Here is a 15,914-nt window from a genome sequence, read left to right on the forward strand (position 1 = left end):
GTCAGCTTGCGCTCTGTGGTCGCGATGTGATGACGCAAAAGGGCTGAGCCGTCGCCGGTCAGGAAAAGTGCTGACCACAAGGGTGTCAACTTTTTCCTCGACCCATTATAACACCTTCTACTATTTAGGATTTTGTCGGTCGAAGAAGTTTGTGGTGGCAGACAGAGACCACCTTTAACGGCGCAACACTTACCGTTGTTTTTAAGCAAAGAGGCACCGAACCCCGGCAACCTGTGACACGACCGCGGGAAAATGTCGTTACTTCCTGTGCAGCGGAGACTTGGCGCGACATTACAGTTGTAAACACCAGGAGGGCACGGAATCATCTTATAAGCAGGTACGCTGAAAGAAACAGCTGTTGTTGGTGAACTTTTATTGGTCGGCAAGTTGGTGTGTGTGTGTGTGTGTAATGACCAATATTTGCAGGTGAACGTGCCTCATGGCATTCTAGTCCTGTTTTTGTCCTATTTTAGTGTAATCTGTGGGAGACAACAGGAGATATGGTCACTTCTAACCATGCGATGTACAAGAGCCAAATGCATGTTCTCACACAAAAGAGAGACATTCTCCTCCCAAAATGTGGTCTTTACTGTTGTAAATGTGCGGATTAGTCAACACCAGCAAACTTAGCTCAGATGAAGGAGTGGCCGACGGTAAATTACGTCCAGGCTTTCCTTTCTATGATTCCATTGTGTCTCTGCTGATATTAAGAGGACATTTTCAGCTTATTTGGTTTGTTTCTGACTGCTCTAGTTTGATGGTTACTTACTCCCCGCTGTCTCCTTTGTTTGGACCGAGCTTAACAAGAGAAGTTAGTTAAAAGTGATTTTGCTGAGAACTAGTGGGATATTTGCCTCAGCCTATCTGCTAATGCCTGTATTATAGCTGATTCACTGAATATATTATATTATATTATAGCTGATTCACTGCTCTCTAAACAGTAAACAGTAGATGTTGATGTTCTCAAAGGCCTCGGATTCCAAAAATTAGGAAATCGTTTTTTATCTTACAATTTTCTTTTGTTTTTCTTGCATCATAAATCTTTTGGGGTTTTTCTTCTATCTGACTGTGATTTTCAAAAAATTCCAGTGCTTTGGGAGAGTAATTGAATCTTTTAGTTAATAACTTGGTTGATTGCTGTTCACTAGTAATAAAACTGCTGGTTCCAGACCAGCAGCTAAACAGCTAGAATGTGTAGAAATACACACTTAACATAAAAGAACCACCACACACACACACATCCTATACATACATGCACAAAAGATCTTGTCACCATTGAGATTAAAGTAGATTCAAGCTGCATTGAAGGTGCAGATGAACACTTGTGCATCGAGCTGAAGAGTCTTGGGATGAGGAGTGTGCACTGGTGCAATGGTCTCGGAGCTTCAGAGTCCCTCTGTCCCCCTCTCCTCCTCCAGCAGACCACTGCTTAGAAGAGGGCAGATGCCACCACGGTACCGTAGAAACGGTCCTGCACACCTCAAAGGATCTCAGTCCCCCAGCAGACGAAGATGGTTCTGGCCCATCTTCGTCTGTGTTGAGTGGGCTAGTTTAACGAGTCCAACACGCAGGCGTCTCTCATGTCCACTCGCTGGTTACTTCACATCCATCATTGCTACTTGCTGGTTGTACAACAGGCTTGTTTTTATTAGTGTCCTGGCAAAGGTGACCAGTAATAATGTCTGACTGATGATACTTTTCTTTTAGGTTGTGGGGGAATATTCGGAATGATGGATGTTGGAATGAACAAAACCATAGACGACATCTTCACTGGTAAGTCTGACATCCCTGTTATGTCTGATGTTTCTGGGTTACATTATGAACATGGACGACGATCTTCATGGGATATTTGAGGCAAAATCACCTGCAAGGGAAAGCTTCATCTAGGCTGCTGCCTAGCCTGTGGCAGCGTGAAGGTGCTTCCTGCCTAGACGGGGATCATCCTTTATGCTTCAGGGGCCCGTCGGACGATTCGCTGTGCAGCTCCCTGAGGTTTAGATCCAACACCGCGAAGAGGGGCAACATTCATGTCTTGTATTTACAGCCAATCCACAAGACATGGCTCCTTCACGGGACATCCAGTAAACACATGATGAGTTGCAATAAAAAGACACGATGTTCCGGTTGACCTAGAGCTCAGTTAAGTCTATATGAGGCGACAGGACCAGCGTCTTTGTGCACTTTAAACTTTAGCAAACAAATTTAGAGCAAAGTTACTATACAATACAAAGTCAAGTTGGGAAACCCAAACCAAACCAGCCACCGCTCCCCTGATCCACCGCACCCCCCGGATCAGGGGAGCCGTGGCGTCTCTGCGGGGGTCCTGCAGGCGATGCAGCCCCCCTTCCCCCCCCGCTATGAGCCACACCGATGGAGAAACATGACTTAGTTGAGTGGGTTTAAAGACTTGTGGTGGGTGGATGACTGGATCCATATGAACGTGGTCCAAGGACCTGATCCAGCCACAGGAATATGTGTGGCCAAGGCTCAGTGAAGAACGTGGGGAGGGGGGGACTTGCCTGTTAGGACCCGTCCGGGTGCCCGTGCTGACTCCTGTATGTTTGTTGTCCTCCTTAGTCTCAACACTTTTAGTGTTGACCTGCCCTCCATATTCCCTGCATCTCCACCCACGGAGACCCACTCACCACCGTGGGGCTGATACCATAGCAGGTTTAGTGGAGTCAGGCCTCCAAGGCTCGGGGATGTTTCAGCAGCTGGTCTCAATGTCATGCACGATTCTTGCCTTGAGTTTCCACTCAGTAGTGGAGGAAGACCTTACTTTAATGATGGCTGCACGTATGTTGACACGTGCTTGCATGTTGTGTCTGCAGTCCTGGTACCTGATACCAAAGAAGATTCTGTGGATATTTACGATGGCCTGGATCTTGATCCCAGCAGCGATCGAGGTAACAACCACACCTTTGCTCTATTATTACATGGTCTGCCAGAGTCCAAATCATTGGTTCTGAATTGATAAATAAGCATATATCTATATTCTTTGTCCAACATTAATCAAATGACAAATTGTGTTTTTATTTTAATGCAGAAAAATCTTCCCCAGACGCTTTTCAGTTGAAAGAGTCGATGGATCTTTATGAGGAAATAGTCAGAGAAGAACAGCAGAACAGGGAGTCCACCTACTCAGAGGTGCTTTTTCTGTCATTAGCAGTAGTAGTACGGCTGTTATTACAGTTGTTATTGCTATTACCAGCGTCTCTCTCATTCCTTTTGTTTGTTCCTAGCTGGTGTCCAGATTCCAAGCAGCTCAAAGCCAAATTAAAGAGTTGCATAAGCGACTCGAGCAGGTGGAGTTACAGGTTTGTTTGGTTTTACTCTTATTAAATGTTTAACGTACATGCAGCCCCCCCCATGCATATATGTATAAATGTACGCACAGCTTTATTCTCTTAAACGTCACCTGCATTACACGCTTGTTGTCTCCTCCCTATAGAATACAAGATTGAACACGGAGAACTATCGACTTAAAAAGAACATCTCGGCGCTCTTGCAGACAGCGAGACAGGAAGTGACGCGAAAAGATGCCGAAATCCAGAGGCTTAACCAGAGGTACGGCTGCTGCTTTGATTTCAGCAGATTACAGTGTGGATATTTCCTCTGACTTCATTGTGATTGTCTTTGTTCTTTTCAGGCCAGACAGAAGCTGCTGTCATCATATTAATAATTTGGGAGGCAAAAGTCAGGTTCAGAGGTCTTCCCCAGATGCCTCCACGAACAGACAACTTCCCTCAGCGACTACTCCACTGCCTCTTCCTCACCCGCCACACAATCCTCCCCCCGCTCTCACACCTTTGCCAACCCCACCACCCAAAAAGGATCATCTTGTTCAAGAAACTCCTCAACCTTCCAGGAAGGAAAGCAGGAGTCACACCTCCACACACTCGGGAGCTTCAACGGCATCTTCTCACAGCCATTCAAAAGGTTCCTCAAAAGGAACCTCATCAACCCACCGTAGTGAATCCCACAAACAGAAAACCGCACACAGAGAGGAAAAACATCACGCACCATCTGAGTCAGCAGATCGGGATCACAGGAGTTCAGATCCCAGTAAGGACTCTTGTGGCTCAGAGAAAACCGGGTGTAAATCAGAAAGAAGCAGAGGGAGAAGCGACTCTCGGTCACGGAGGAACAATGACGAGGAACGCCACCGGTCACACAGGACGAAAAGCCCTCCGCCACAGGGTTCAAAAGGTGCAAACTCCTCCGGTGAAAAGAAAAGAAGTCATGAAAGAAGACAAGATACTGTCGAGTTTTCCACAACAGACTCTGAACTTTGCGCAGTTCATGCTAGCAAAGAGGCTTCCAGCAGGGCTGCGAGGCGTGAGCAACGCATCAGGAGTTCTGATGGAAAGGATCCGAAGAAGGTGTGTTCCAAGCACCACTGTGTCTGCCAGGGTGACTGTTCAAAAGAGAGAATGGGAGGCAGACCATCCAAAAGTGAGTCTAGGAAGGAGGAGAGACCACATCCAGCCAAGCTCGACAGAAAGTCAGAGAGGAGCGGTTCATCAGAGAGGAGCCGAAAGAGGGCAAAACACAGCTCCAAAGACTCGCATCACAGAGATACCTGCAAGAAGGAAGGACAAAACTGTGCACAGGATGTCTTAAAAGACGCCTGTGACAAAGCTGATGTCACTGAGAAGAGCTGCGTGGAGAACAGTTCCAACAGGAAGCTCTGTTTCATGGAAACGTTGAACTTGACGCGTTCTCCAATTAAGAAGGCAGCGTTACCCAATGACGGCCACCAGGCGTCGGCGGACACGGCGGATGACAGTGAACTAATGGATGGAGGTTCGCAGCTCGACATGGAAAACATGCAGGTCATTGATGAAGTCAAGGCTCAGGAACTAGAAGATGTTGTTGAAGAGCCCCAAAAACCCAGCAAAGGTCCCCAGTCGGAGAGCTGTGAGGATGAGACGCGTCTCCAAGTCAAGGACAAATACGCAAGTGACCCTATTGTTTGTGACCTGCGAGTTGAAGACCATCTAGTCCAGGCTGTCCCAGCTTATGTCCAACCCATCAGTACTGAAGAGAAGGACAGGAGTGTGCAGCTCACTCACACATCTCCAGACAGTAGTTCCTTTCAAGAAGGAAACGAACACACTGTAGGGAATAATGAAGACTCCACCGAGATGACCTCGCACAGCCACGTGGACGGATCAGAATCTGTAGAACCTTCAGCTGGTGGGACTGAATGTAGTTCTTTAGCCAAAAAGACCTCTAGGAATCTTTTTGAACAATCTGCCTCTGATCCACATGTGACTGAGTCAAGTGCAAATCAGAAATGCCCGTCTAAAACGACAGCACAGACAAGCGACAAAGACCCTGTGTCTTCTTCACCGCCAAAGGACAATGTCCCTGACGCTGCCTGTCTCCAGAGTCCCCAGGCCACTGTCCTAGCCCCGGACCCTGACGGAGCGTGTTCTCCTGCTACCTGCTCCACTCAGGAGAAGGATTCTGACGTTGTGTCCAGCACAATCAGCCTTGAGTCGCTGCCCCAGGAAGGCCTCAGTCTTCCTGATGCCATTTACATTCTAACCCAGACGGGCGACGCCGCCTGCGACGTCGTCAGCACCACAGAGAAGACGGGATCTCTCCCTGGCTGTGATGCAGTGTCTAAAATCAGCAGCACTACCCAGGAGGGTGTTCTACCTGACACACAGGGGGAGCCCACAGTCACCCCGAAGAAGAGCTGTAGTCCTGGGAAGAGCCAGGAGAATAACTCTGAGCCACCCAGTTCAAAGCCATTACTCCATGACGAGGACTCCATGATGAGCCTTCTGAATAATCTGATGAGGATTCCTGATGTGATCAGCCCCCTGAGAAGCCCCATACAAGCGCCCAAAAGAAGTCATCACTGTTCTCAAAGCAAACCGGGTCATGTAAAAAGCCTGGAGAAAGGTAACTTTAGCCTTATTTCATTCATTCTAAGAGCTCTGATATCAACACCAACTTTACGTCATTGTTGAAAGTAGGTTCTTTATATTTTAAATGTTTCCTCTCAGTCAGCTTGAAGAATTCTCACGTGTTTGTTGAACGGTCTCTCTGGGTTTGATAAGGGTTGATATTTCTGTACTGAAATTATAAAAGATGAAATAGGTGTAATAATGCAGTAGAGAAACCTCAATAAGCTGTGCAGTGATTGCAACTGTAGCCTCACACACACACACACACGCTCCAGGTTAGTGGTGGGCAACCCAGTCCAGAACAGTCTGTCCGACTGGTTGGACAACTGCTGTCCTCATGTGACCTGGGATCCCAGGCCAATGCTGTCCTATTTAGAACAGAACACCTCCCCCCATCCCGATTGCGGTGCTGGTTGGGCTGGGTTGCTCAGCGCTGAGACTCTCCAGGGGCATCTTGTGACTCAGTCCGTGATTCTTAGGCCACTTGGTGTGACTGTTTATCTTTGAGGGCTTTCAGTATCTTTATTTCTAAACTGTGGGTGCAGTGAGATAGCTGCTACCAAACAGGGGTGCAGCGAATGAAAACCACCACTGTTAGTCCAGATAAGAGATGTTGATCGTGGTCTTGTGTCTTTACAGAGTTCGCCAACACAGACGTTGAAGGTACCACAAAGTCATTGGATGTAAATAAGGAAAATAAATACCCAGGATCTCCTGCTGAGCGTGAGGCCCAGAACTTGGTGGATAAGGGTTCCAGTCCACCTTCAAATCTCTCGGACACAGAACTGGAAGAAGGAGAGATCTTAAGTGAAAGTGATGAAACAGCCACAGACTCTCCTGTTCCTGCAGCCAAGAGGACCAAGTTGGCACGACCGGTCAAAAATAAAACAAGTCCCAGGACTGTGTGGAATAAGACCTTTAACAAAAGGAGCGCTGCATCAAAGGAAGCTAATGGAGCCGTTGGGTTAACGTCCCAGAGCCCAAAGAGTCGCTTTAAAATGGTTTGTCCTGCAGCAACCAAATCGTCCTTTTCCACTGTAGAAGAAGTGATGGAAACATTCAGGTTAGTTCGTGCTGAGATTAGAAAGAAGTACATGAAGCTTCATAAAACCTTTCCCAGGAAAAGCTTCTATGGCGTGATGGTCAATTTCCAGGAGTCTTTTTTAGAGTTTGTGGAAGGTGCTTATCTGGGACGAATATGCCCTCAGCCAGCTGAGCTGAAATCAAAGTTAAAGAAGCTGATCATCTCAGTGTTTAGCAAAGTATCGGACAATGGCATCGTGAAGCGCATCTTTGAACAGCAAGCCGCTGATCTGAAGATGAAACTGTGGGACTTTGTAGATGACCAAGTGGACTACTTGTTCCGGGACATTTTGTCAACATTGAAGAACTTTTGTGTAAAAGCAGATGCTGAGAGAAACGGGCCCAGTAAAACAGAGCATGTGTCGAAACAAGCTCCGGCTAGGGGCTCAAAACATGGCCTAAAAGAAGCACAGCTAGCAGCAGCCCCCAGTCAGCTCAAGCCTTGTGCTCCAGTGCCCTACAGAACAGGGCTCGGAAGCAGAGGCAAAGACATAAGGATAATTCCTGTGGATCAAGAGAGAAAAGCTGAGTCGCATCCAGAAGATCCACATCCACAACCCAGCCTCCAGACGCCCACAATGGTTCCTGCAACTCCAGAGAAAAACCACTCAGTCGTCGGATCTCTGCTTGACAAAACTGACTTTGAGCTTCTCACGGAACAACAAGCCTCCTGTTTGACGTTTAACCTGGTGAGGGACACTCAAATGGGGGAAATCTTCAAGTCTCTCCTACAAGGAAGGGACTTGGAAGCCAGCAGCATCACTACTGACGGCTCGACGTGGCCCTTGGGTACGCCGAGGAAGGACAGAGAATGCTTCATCGGTATTAGCACTCCATCGAAATTTGACTCTCCAGCTAAATTCTCATCTAAACTTGTTACGCCCTCCAAAGTTAGCGCAGCAGGGTCCAGCATTTCCCCTCATAAAACACCATCACCCCGCTCGAGAGCTCAGACTCCACTCAACCCTGCTTTATTTGACGAAAGTTGCTTGTTAGAAGTACCGCTAGAGAACCGAGCGCAGAGGTCTTACTCGATTTTATCCGAAGATCTGGCCGTCTCGCTCACCATCCCATCGCCTCTGAAATCAGACAGCCACCTCAGCTTTCTTCACCCAGCCAACGTTCACGCCATGTCCACTCCAGAGAGCGTCATCAGCGCTCACATCAGCGAGGATGCTCTTCTGGACGGGGAGGATGCCACAGAGCCGAACATCCATTTGACTCTGGACTCGGATAATTCCAGCTGTAGCTCCAGTAACAGTAAAGACTCAGAAGTTCTCCCAACATCTTTTGTCTTCAGGCCCGACCAGCCCATGCAGGCGCTGGTAATGGAGAAATCCAACGATCATTTCATTGTGAAGATTCGCCAGGCAACCGCGTGTGTTGACGGCTCGGATCCCGCCACGGAAGAATCGGAGCGGCCTCATGAAGAAGTACCTGGCAGACTAGTGAAGGCAACACCTTCAGAGGTCCTACCAGCAGAAAAGCCCTTCAGAAGTCCCCCTCCCACCACAGACATCACAGTCATTGAAGGTCGCGGCTCCATGGCTCTGCAACACAGCAAAGGAGAAATCTGTTCACCTGCTCTGATGAAAACCTCAGAGGAGCTCAAGAAAAGTCTGCCTGAATCTCAGGGTTCAGCTGACGGGTCACGCAACAGTGTTCAAACATCACAGATCAGCCCACCACAGCGCAGAGGATCTGTCAAAGACTCCTCTGCTGGCGGCGCCGGCCATCGACGCTCCTCAGATACTGCGTCGAAGGACAAGAGTCCACATCAGCCTGCTGAAGATGCCGGTTCAGGAAGGTGCCGAGAGAGAGAGAATGAAAGAGCTCCACCTGGACGGCGCGACAGCTCGAAAGGCAGCAAAAGGAAACTCCACCGAGAGAAATCGGTGCACAAACGCCACAAGAAGCCACAGGAGAGCGTTCAAGAGAGTGCGTCTGAATGCCAGAAGAATGGTCCTGAAAGCAAATCATCTCCCAGCAGTCTTCATGCCAAGAACGTCATCAAGAAGAAGGGTGCGGTGGTGATGTCTTGGACAAGGTCAGTGTCCTCCCATCTAGTCTCGGCTCATTCTTCTCCGCGCTCCTGGGTCCCATCGTTGATGTTCCTTTTGCTTCTTGCAGAGATGAAGATCGAGCGATCCTGTTGGACCTGAAGGCCAAAGGTGCCTCGCGCAGGACTTTCTCCGCCTTGTCAGAGAAACTGAAAAAGCCATCGGGGCAGGTCAGCCCGTGTTCTCATGTGGTAACCGTCAGTGCTGCAGGGCCCACAGTCACCCTTGTGTCTTTCCTGTCTTCCAGGTTGCTCACAGGTTTTACCAGCTCATGAAGCTATATAAGAAACAGGGGAAGGTGGCCGCATGATGGGAATAGTCTGTACCCTGACACAGCTGCAGACAGGTGTGCTGCTCTTCATCTGGCCGTGACTATGACAACACGAACGGGGTCTTTCCCAGTGCTGGCGGGTTAATAAACACGGGTGGGGGGGGTCTGAAACGCTTTCTTTTCCCATGAGAAATCCAATCACTGTCCACAAGTCTTTTGTTTGCTCAGTTGTAATCTATCAGACCTTTAAAAGAATGACTTTGCACGTAGTGGTCCTGGCGTGGACGGTGGGGAACCACAGAGAACACTGCGGTCACAATCGCTGCTTCAGGTTTTCTAATCAAGCATCCAAAATGACCACAACTCTTGCTGTGTGAGATGGCCAAAACTGATCCTGATATTAGTTTCTTCTCAACTTTTCTCTTTAAGAATGTTAAAAACATCTTCATCGCGGACGTTTTACCATTGAGCTGCTTTCTTATTGGAAACCACTTGAAGCACAAACCATTTAATGACACTCAGCCTTGATGGTTTCAACCATTTTATTGTTTTTAATGTAATTTTCATCTTGTTTTAATGAAAATATTGAGGGTTTATTAAAGCATTCGTGTACAGCCTGTACATCTTTCTATGGCGATACAAATGAAACAGTTCACCAGTCGGCTGGATTGGCTCTTGGTTGGTTCCTCCTGAGCAGCATGTAACACAGTTTTGTAAATATTCTGTGGATTCCTTGAATAAAGTTTTATTTATTTAGACACATGTCTGTTCACTGGGATGGGGCAGCTGGCCACAACACCTGAAGCCCAAGAGGACATAAGCAGTCCCAGTTATGAACGCAGGGACACACAAACACACTCGTGGTCAAAGTGCAGCTGTGCATGTCCACAGTGATGGCCCACAGCAGAATGGACTCCAGAATCTTCTGGAAGATCAGACATCTGCCACCTGCATGTAGTAAGAGGAGCGTCGGAGGGTCTCCGTCCTCTCTGGACTCTGGACGCTGTAACAAAAAGAGCAGACGAGACCAACCTTACAGAGGAGCTTCGTCACAAGTTGAAACTATTCCTGCTTTCACCAACAAACTGTAAAAGGCCTTTTTCCTCATTTCAAAGTGTATTAAAGTAGAGAAATACACAAATAAATGAGGGTGGATTAAAACACTTTCCATGGCGTCCATACAGGTGCTGTAAAGTGCTTCAGTGATCGTGAGGACGTCCCAGCAGCGGGCGTCCACAGACGAACCGCTGTGTTTCCCACTTGTAATTAAAATGTATTTTTAAGCGTATAGCTGTGCATCGATGTCTGGGGTTGTGCTACTCCCTGGATGGTATCCTGCTGAAAGTGGCCTCAGGGCAGGACAGTGCTGTGTGGTGGATCAATGGGTTCAAACAGGAGTCCTAGTTTCCAGCAGCTTTGCAACACTGTCTTTTGCACAGCAAAGCAGGACCACAGCTCGCTGCCTGTCCTGATGTCTCCATGTGTGAATGTCCTCTTTCGTAACTGCTTTTGGCTGAAGCACATCCGACACGAACCGTAGAATCACGTAAGTACCCCGAATTCTCTTGTAGCGGGACTCTCCCCGTTGATGCAAAAACCTACTTGTCTTTCCTAATTTGACAGATGATAATGTGATGGAAAATGGGGGACTGGAACTTATTAGGAAGTATTTTAGAAGAAGTCCACATTCATTCCACCATTGTGGGCAAAATCTGGCTCACCATCCTCTTCATCTTCCGGATGCTTGTGCTTGGGGTTGCGGCCGAGGATGTTTGGGACGATGAGCAGAGTGAATTTGTTTGCAACACGGAGCAACCTGGGTGCAAGAACGTCTGCTACGACCAGGCTTTCCCCGTCTCCCTGATCCGTTATTGGGTCCTGCAGATTATTTTTGTATCCTCTCCATCACTGGTCTACATGGGACATGCACTGTATCGCCTGAGGACCCTTGAGAAAGAGCGGCACAGGAGGAAAGCCTGCCTGAAAGCTGAGCTGGAGGGTACAGACCCCATCCAGGAGGATCACAAGAGGATCGAGCGAGAACTCAGGAAACTAGATGAACAGAAGAGAGTGAGGAAGGCCCCTCTAAGAGGCTCCTTGCTTCGCACATATGTTCTCCATATCTTAACTAGGTCTGCAGTAGAGGTGGGTTTTATCGTAGGACAATGTGCTCTGTACGGCCTTGGACTGTCTCCCTTGTACAAATGTGCCAGACTGCCGTGTCCCAACAGCGTCGACTGTTTCGTCTCTCGGCCTACAGAAAAGAACATTTTCATGGTCTTCATGCTAGTCATTGCTGGTGTTTCGTTGTTCCTCAACATTCTGGAGATTTTTCATCTGGGTGTGAAGAGGATTAAACAAAGTTTGTATGGATATAAATACCGAGATGACGAGAGCGTGTACCGCTCAAAGAAGAACTCCACGGTACAGCAAGTGTGTGTTCTCACAAATTCGTCACCACAGAGGCTGGTGCAGCTCACACAGATGACTTGTTCGGCTCTGCCTGACACTCACGGGGAGACTCTGGCAATAAATGTGTCCCACCAGAACCAGGAAGGATCTGGCGCCACCAACCAGCATCCGTCACACATTGGCATGCCTGCCCAGGGTCTTCATCAGGTGCCACCTGTCGAGCAGCAATGCGCTGTAGGTACAAGGAAGCCGTCGTATAGCAGCGAAGAATCCAGCGAACCTCACGTGAGGCCACAATATGCAGGACCCAGAGCCACCCTCGTCGCCAGCCACATGGAGATCCCAGCAGCCCTGAGGAACCCACAGAGGAAAATGAGCAGAGTAAGTGTTTATAAGGACCTTAGCGACATGAGTGACTCGGCAGAGAGCGAGCCCCACCCCACGGTCCGGAAGTGCAGCTTTATGTCCCGGGGTCTGTCCGATGGAAAGCTGTCCTCCCCGTCCGACAGCACCGACAGCCACAGCGGAAGTGATGCTGAAGCCCAGCATCTCAACCAAGCCGAGGGTTCAGTGGTGACCCCCCCACCACCGGCCAGCGGGAGGAGGATGTCCATGGTTAGTAGACAATTTTCACAGTCCACAACAAAACTTCACAAACCTGATTCTGGTGTAGATAGTTAGTGATTTTAATTAGTTAGTTGCTCAACTATGACATTTGTTGAAACTGAATTTTTAGTCCCTCAAAAGTGTCAGATTTAACCGGAACTTCCCAGAAACCTGGAGTCAATGATTCTGCCATTCATACCGGATTATTAGAGATCTCAGATCCACAAGCTCCAACCTTCCATGTAGTCATTCTAATCTAAGAAGAACTTCTTTTAAATTTTTTCTTTTCTGTTTTGTCGCCCTTAAGAGAGCAAATAACAAATCATTGTAAGCATAATCCATCATGCATGATGTTTATGTTCAAGAGCTGATGTTTAATTATTAATCAGATCAACATGTAATTAATGCTTTGCATTTTCTCTCCATAAAAGGGTGACATCATCACCTGAGATCTGACGACTTTTATCCACTTCACTGAAAGGAACCAACTAGATCAGGAAAATGATACAAATCAACTGTCTAAAATGCAGTTGAGGTCCCAAAACCTCCTTAAATTACTTTGATTTCATTCAGGTTTTCTTAATCCTCCACTACAGTTCCTTTTAAACAAACACATATACAGGTCAAGGAAGAAAGTGCTTCTCTCTACATACACCATGTAATTAATTTTATGTTTATTGTGCCTTCATCACGAAGCAGCTTCCTCCTCCTAAAGGACCCTAAAAATGAATCGCATTGATCAAAGATTTGCTTCAAATAAAAGCCTGATGCTCCTTGCTCCTCTCCTTCATGCTGGCCTCCTCCACCAGAGGTCTGGGAGCTTGAGGCTCCTGCTGTTCCTAGCATTACCCTTTTGGACAGAGGTCTCAAATGTTTCAGGGATCTGCTGGAGCTACTCCTCCAGCTTGGGAGTCACAGCCCAGAGTGCCCCTATGGCCATTGGGACCACTGTTTTTTTCAATCCCCATATCCTCTCCAGCTGCTGTCTCAGATCCTGATACTCCTCCAGTTTCTCTTGTTCCTTCTTCCAGATCACTACAGCCTTCTTTTCCACTTTGTCCCTCACAAGAATATCCCACAGGATCTTAGCTCGGTCATTTTTCACCAACTTCGGCAGTTGTGCCCCACTTTGACCTCAGCATTTCCTGTCCAGATTTGGTACAGATGTTCCTGTAGACTTTTGCAGCTACAAGTTGTGATGATCCATCTGAGCTTCACCTGCTAGCATCTTCTACTCTGCTATTATGTGCTGCATTGTCTCAGGTACTTCTGTTCACAGCCTTCACCTTGGATCTTGCTTGTTGTGGTAGATCCTCTACCTTGGATCTTGCCTGGTGCGGCAGATCCTCTACCTTGGATCTTGCCTGGTGCAGTAGATCCTCTACCCTGGATCTTGCCTGGTGTGGTAGATCCTCTACCTTGGATCTTGCCTGGTGCAGTAGATCCTCTACCCTGGATCTTGCCTGGTGTGGTAGATCCTCTACCTTGGATCTTGCCTGGTGCAGTAGATCCTCTACCCTGGATCTTGCCTGGTGTGGTAGATCCTCTACCTTGGATCTTGCCTGGTGCAGTAGATCCTCTACCTCAGATTCTACCTGGTGTTGTAGAACCTCTACCTTGGATCTTGCCTGGTGCAGTAGATCCTCTACCTCAGATTCTACCTGGTGTCGTAGATCCTCCACCTTGAATATTGCCTGTTGTCGTAGATCCTCCACCTTGGATCTTGCCTGGTGTGGTCGATCCTCTACCTTGAATCTTGCCTGGTGTGGTAAATCCTCTATCTTGGATCTTTCTTGTACTCTGAGTCTGTTCTTGTGCTGCTATGATCGTTACCTCTGTGCAGTTTTTCACTGTGGCCTTTTCCAGCCACTTCCTGTATTTTTTGGTGCTCGATGGCATCCAGGAACTTGTCTCCCCAAATGGTACCAACAGAACCCACCCATCGGTTTCTGATACCCAAGGTCTTCAACTTGGTCTAGGTTTGGGCTCCCCTTTATGGCTCTCATCGGGTTTGGTGTGGCAACACACAGGTAATGTGGTGTAAGGGTAACTTTAATCCTTCTTTATTTGAGTTGTGTTTGTCTTTCAGAACATGCTGCTCGAACTGTCGTCAATCATGAAAAAATGAAGAGAAGGAGATCTTTGGGACCAGGACTCCGGGAAGCAAACCTCCAATTTCAGCTTTTACTTCAAGTGTTCCAAATGATGTCTTCACTTTCACTCCTAGGTTTCAGGTTTCTGCCAACATTCACCGCAGTTACACGTGTTAAGCTGTTGATGTTCCAGATTTAAATGTTGTGTGATGTCATTTACCATGTAAACGTTCTGTTCCTGGCTCAGAGCATAAACGGTGCCTCACAAAAATGGGACACAACTGGATTATGAATAAGTCTGGACTTGGTCGCTATCAGAGTGAATCGACACGTCTCTTAAAGACAGAGAAGGGCTCCAATGTTCACTGTAGAATTAGATACGTTTAGTGATGTTTTCTTTGACAAATTAAAGTTGGAATAAAACAATGTTTGTGTTTTCTGTTGGACCGTTGTGCTGGAGTGAAGCTGGTACCAGTTAGGCCCTGTTGGGCTTAAGGTGACCAGTTTAGCACTATCTGCTTCCTGGGTGATTTTAGTCACAATTTATTGGGTTTACTGTTCAATGAGTAAAATGTTCAGTAACTGAACCATAACATGAACCCAATCTGTTAGTCTTAACATTCAAAAACTGAATGAAATATTTCAGCCATGAGCAGCAGCCCGACGTGTGCAGGTTGTTGCAGAGCAGCTATAACACATCGGGATATTAACCAGTATGAGCCCTGTTCAGTGGGTTCTGTTGATGGTCAGTGTTCATACAAGGACCAGTATCAGTGTTTATTGCCTGATGAACAACACTGAGCTGAAGGACATCATAGACCCATCCATAGACCCACTTAAGACTGGTGGTTTAATGGTGGGTGGGTATTTTCCTGGCCCACTTTGGGCCCCTCAGTACCAGCTGAGCATCTGTCAACGCTGCAGCCTCCTTAAATGTGGTTGATGACCATGTCAGTCCCTCCATGATCCCCGTGGACCATCTCCTGAGGGCTGCTCCCAGCAGGGTGATGCCCCATGTCGCAAAGGTCACATCACCCCACACTGGTTTCTGGGCCGTGACCATGAGTGGACTCATGGACCGTGACTCTAGTGGCCTCCAGTCCCAGCAGATCTCAGTCCAATAGAGCAGCTTTGGGAGGTGTCGTAACAGGAGATTCTCCTCACAGATGTGCAGCTGACAGATGCGCAGCAACTCTGTGATGCTCTCATGTCAGTATGGAGCGAAACGTCTGGGTGACAGAAGCCGGATCAGGTGATCATGCTTCTGGGGATCAGAGTGAGACGGATCTGTTCAGAGCTCTGGAGCTCTCAGTCAAGAGGACACCCTTCAAGTGACCTCAGTAGTTGGTGGATTCTAGCCTAAATGGTAGGGGGGGGGGGGGAGGTGACTCGACCCCGATCAAGACAAGTAAATAGGCCGTTGTCTTGGTGATTAAAAGGTTTTAATCTCAGTACGCTTCAGAAATAA

The 15,914-nt window shown here is 47.8% G+C and overlaps 2 protein-coding genes across 2 annotated transcripts; both read left to right on the forward strand.

Annotated features, from left to right (window-relative positions):
* Positions 1 to 5: 5 nt before the first annotated feature.
* casp8ap2 (caspase 8 associated protein 2) lies at positions 6 to 10,093 on the forward strand. Its single transcript, XM_011611742.2, has 10 exons — positions 6 to 337; positions 1,708 to 1,773; positions 2,832 to 2,906; positions 3,047 to 3,147; positions 3,243 to 3,317; positions 3,452 to 3,567; positions 3,650 to 5,916; positions 6,561 to 9,051; positions 9,135 to 9,234; positions 9,312 to 10,093. Exons 2-10 carry the CDS (start codon positions 1,728 to 1,730, stop codon positions 9,372 to 9,374), a joined length of 5,334 nt encoding a protein of 1,777 aa, XP_011610044.2. The 5' UTR covers positions 6 to 337; positions 1,708 to 1,727; the 3' UTR covers positions 9,375 to 10,093.
* Positions 10,094 to 10,762: 669 nt separating this feature from the next.
* Positions 10,763 to 14,559, forward strand: gja10b (gap junction protein alpha 10 b). The gene is made up of 3 exons (XM_003971382.2): positions 10,763 to 10,881; positions 10,959 to 12,362; positions 14,443 to 14,559. Exons 2-3 carry the CDS (start codon positions 10,977 to 10,979, stop codon positions 14,479 to 14,481), a joined length of 1,425 nt encoding a protein of 474 aa, XP_003971431.2. The 5' UTR covers positions 10,763 to 10,881; positions 10,959 to 10,976; the 3' UTR covers positions 14,482 to 14,559.
* The last annotated feature ends 1,355 nt before the right edge of the window (positions 14,560 to 15,914 follow it).

This window comes from Takifugu rubripes, chromosome 16 (genome assembly GCF_901000725.2).
Source record: "Takifugu rubripes chromosome 16, fTakRub1.2, whole genome shotgun sequence".
NCBI classification, from domain to species: domain Eukaryota; kingdom Metazoa; phylum Chordata; class Actinopteri; order Tetraodontiformes; family Tetraodontidae; genus Takifugu; species Takifugu rubripes.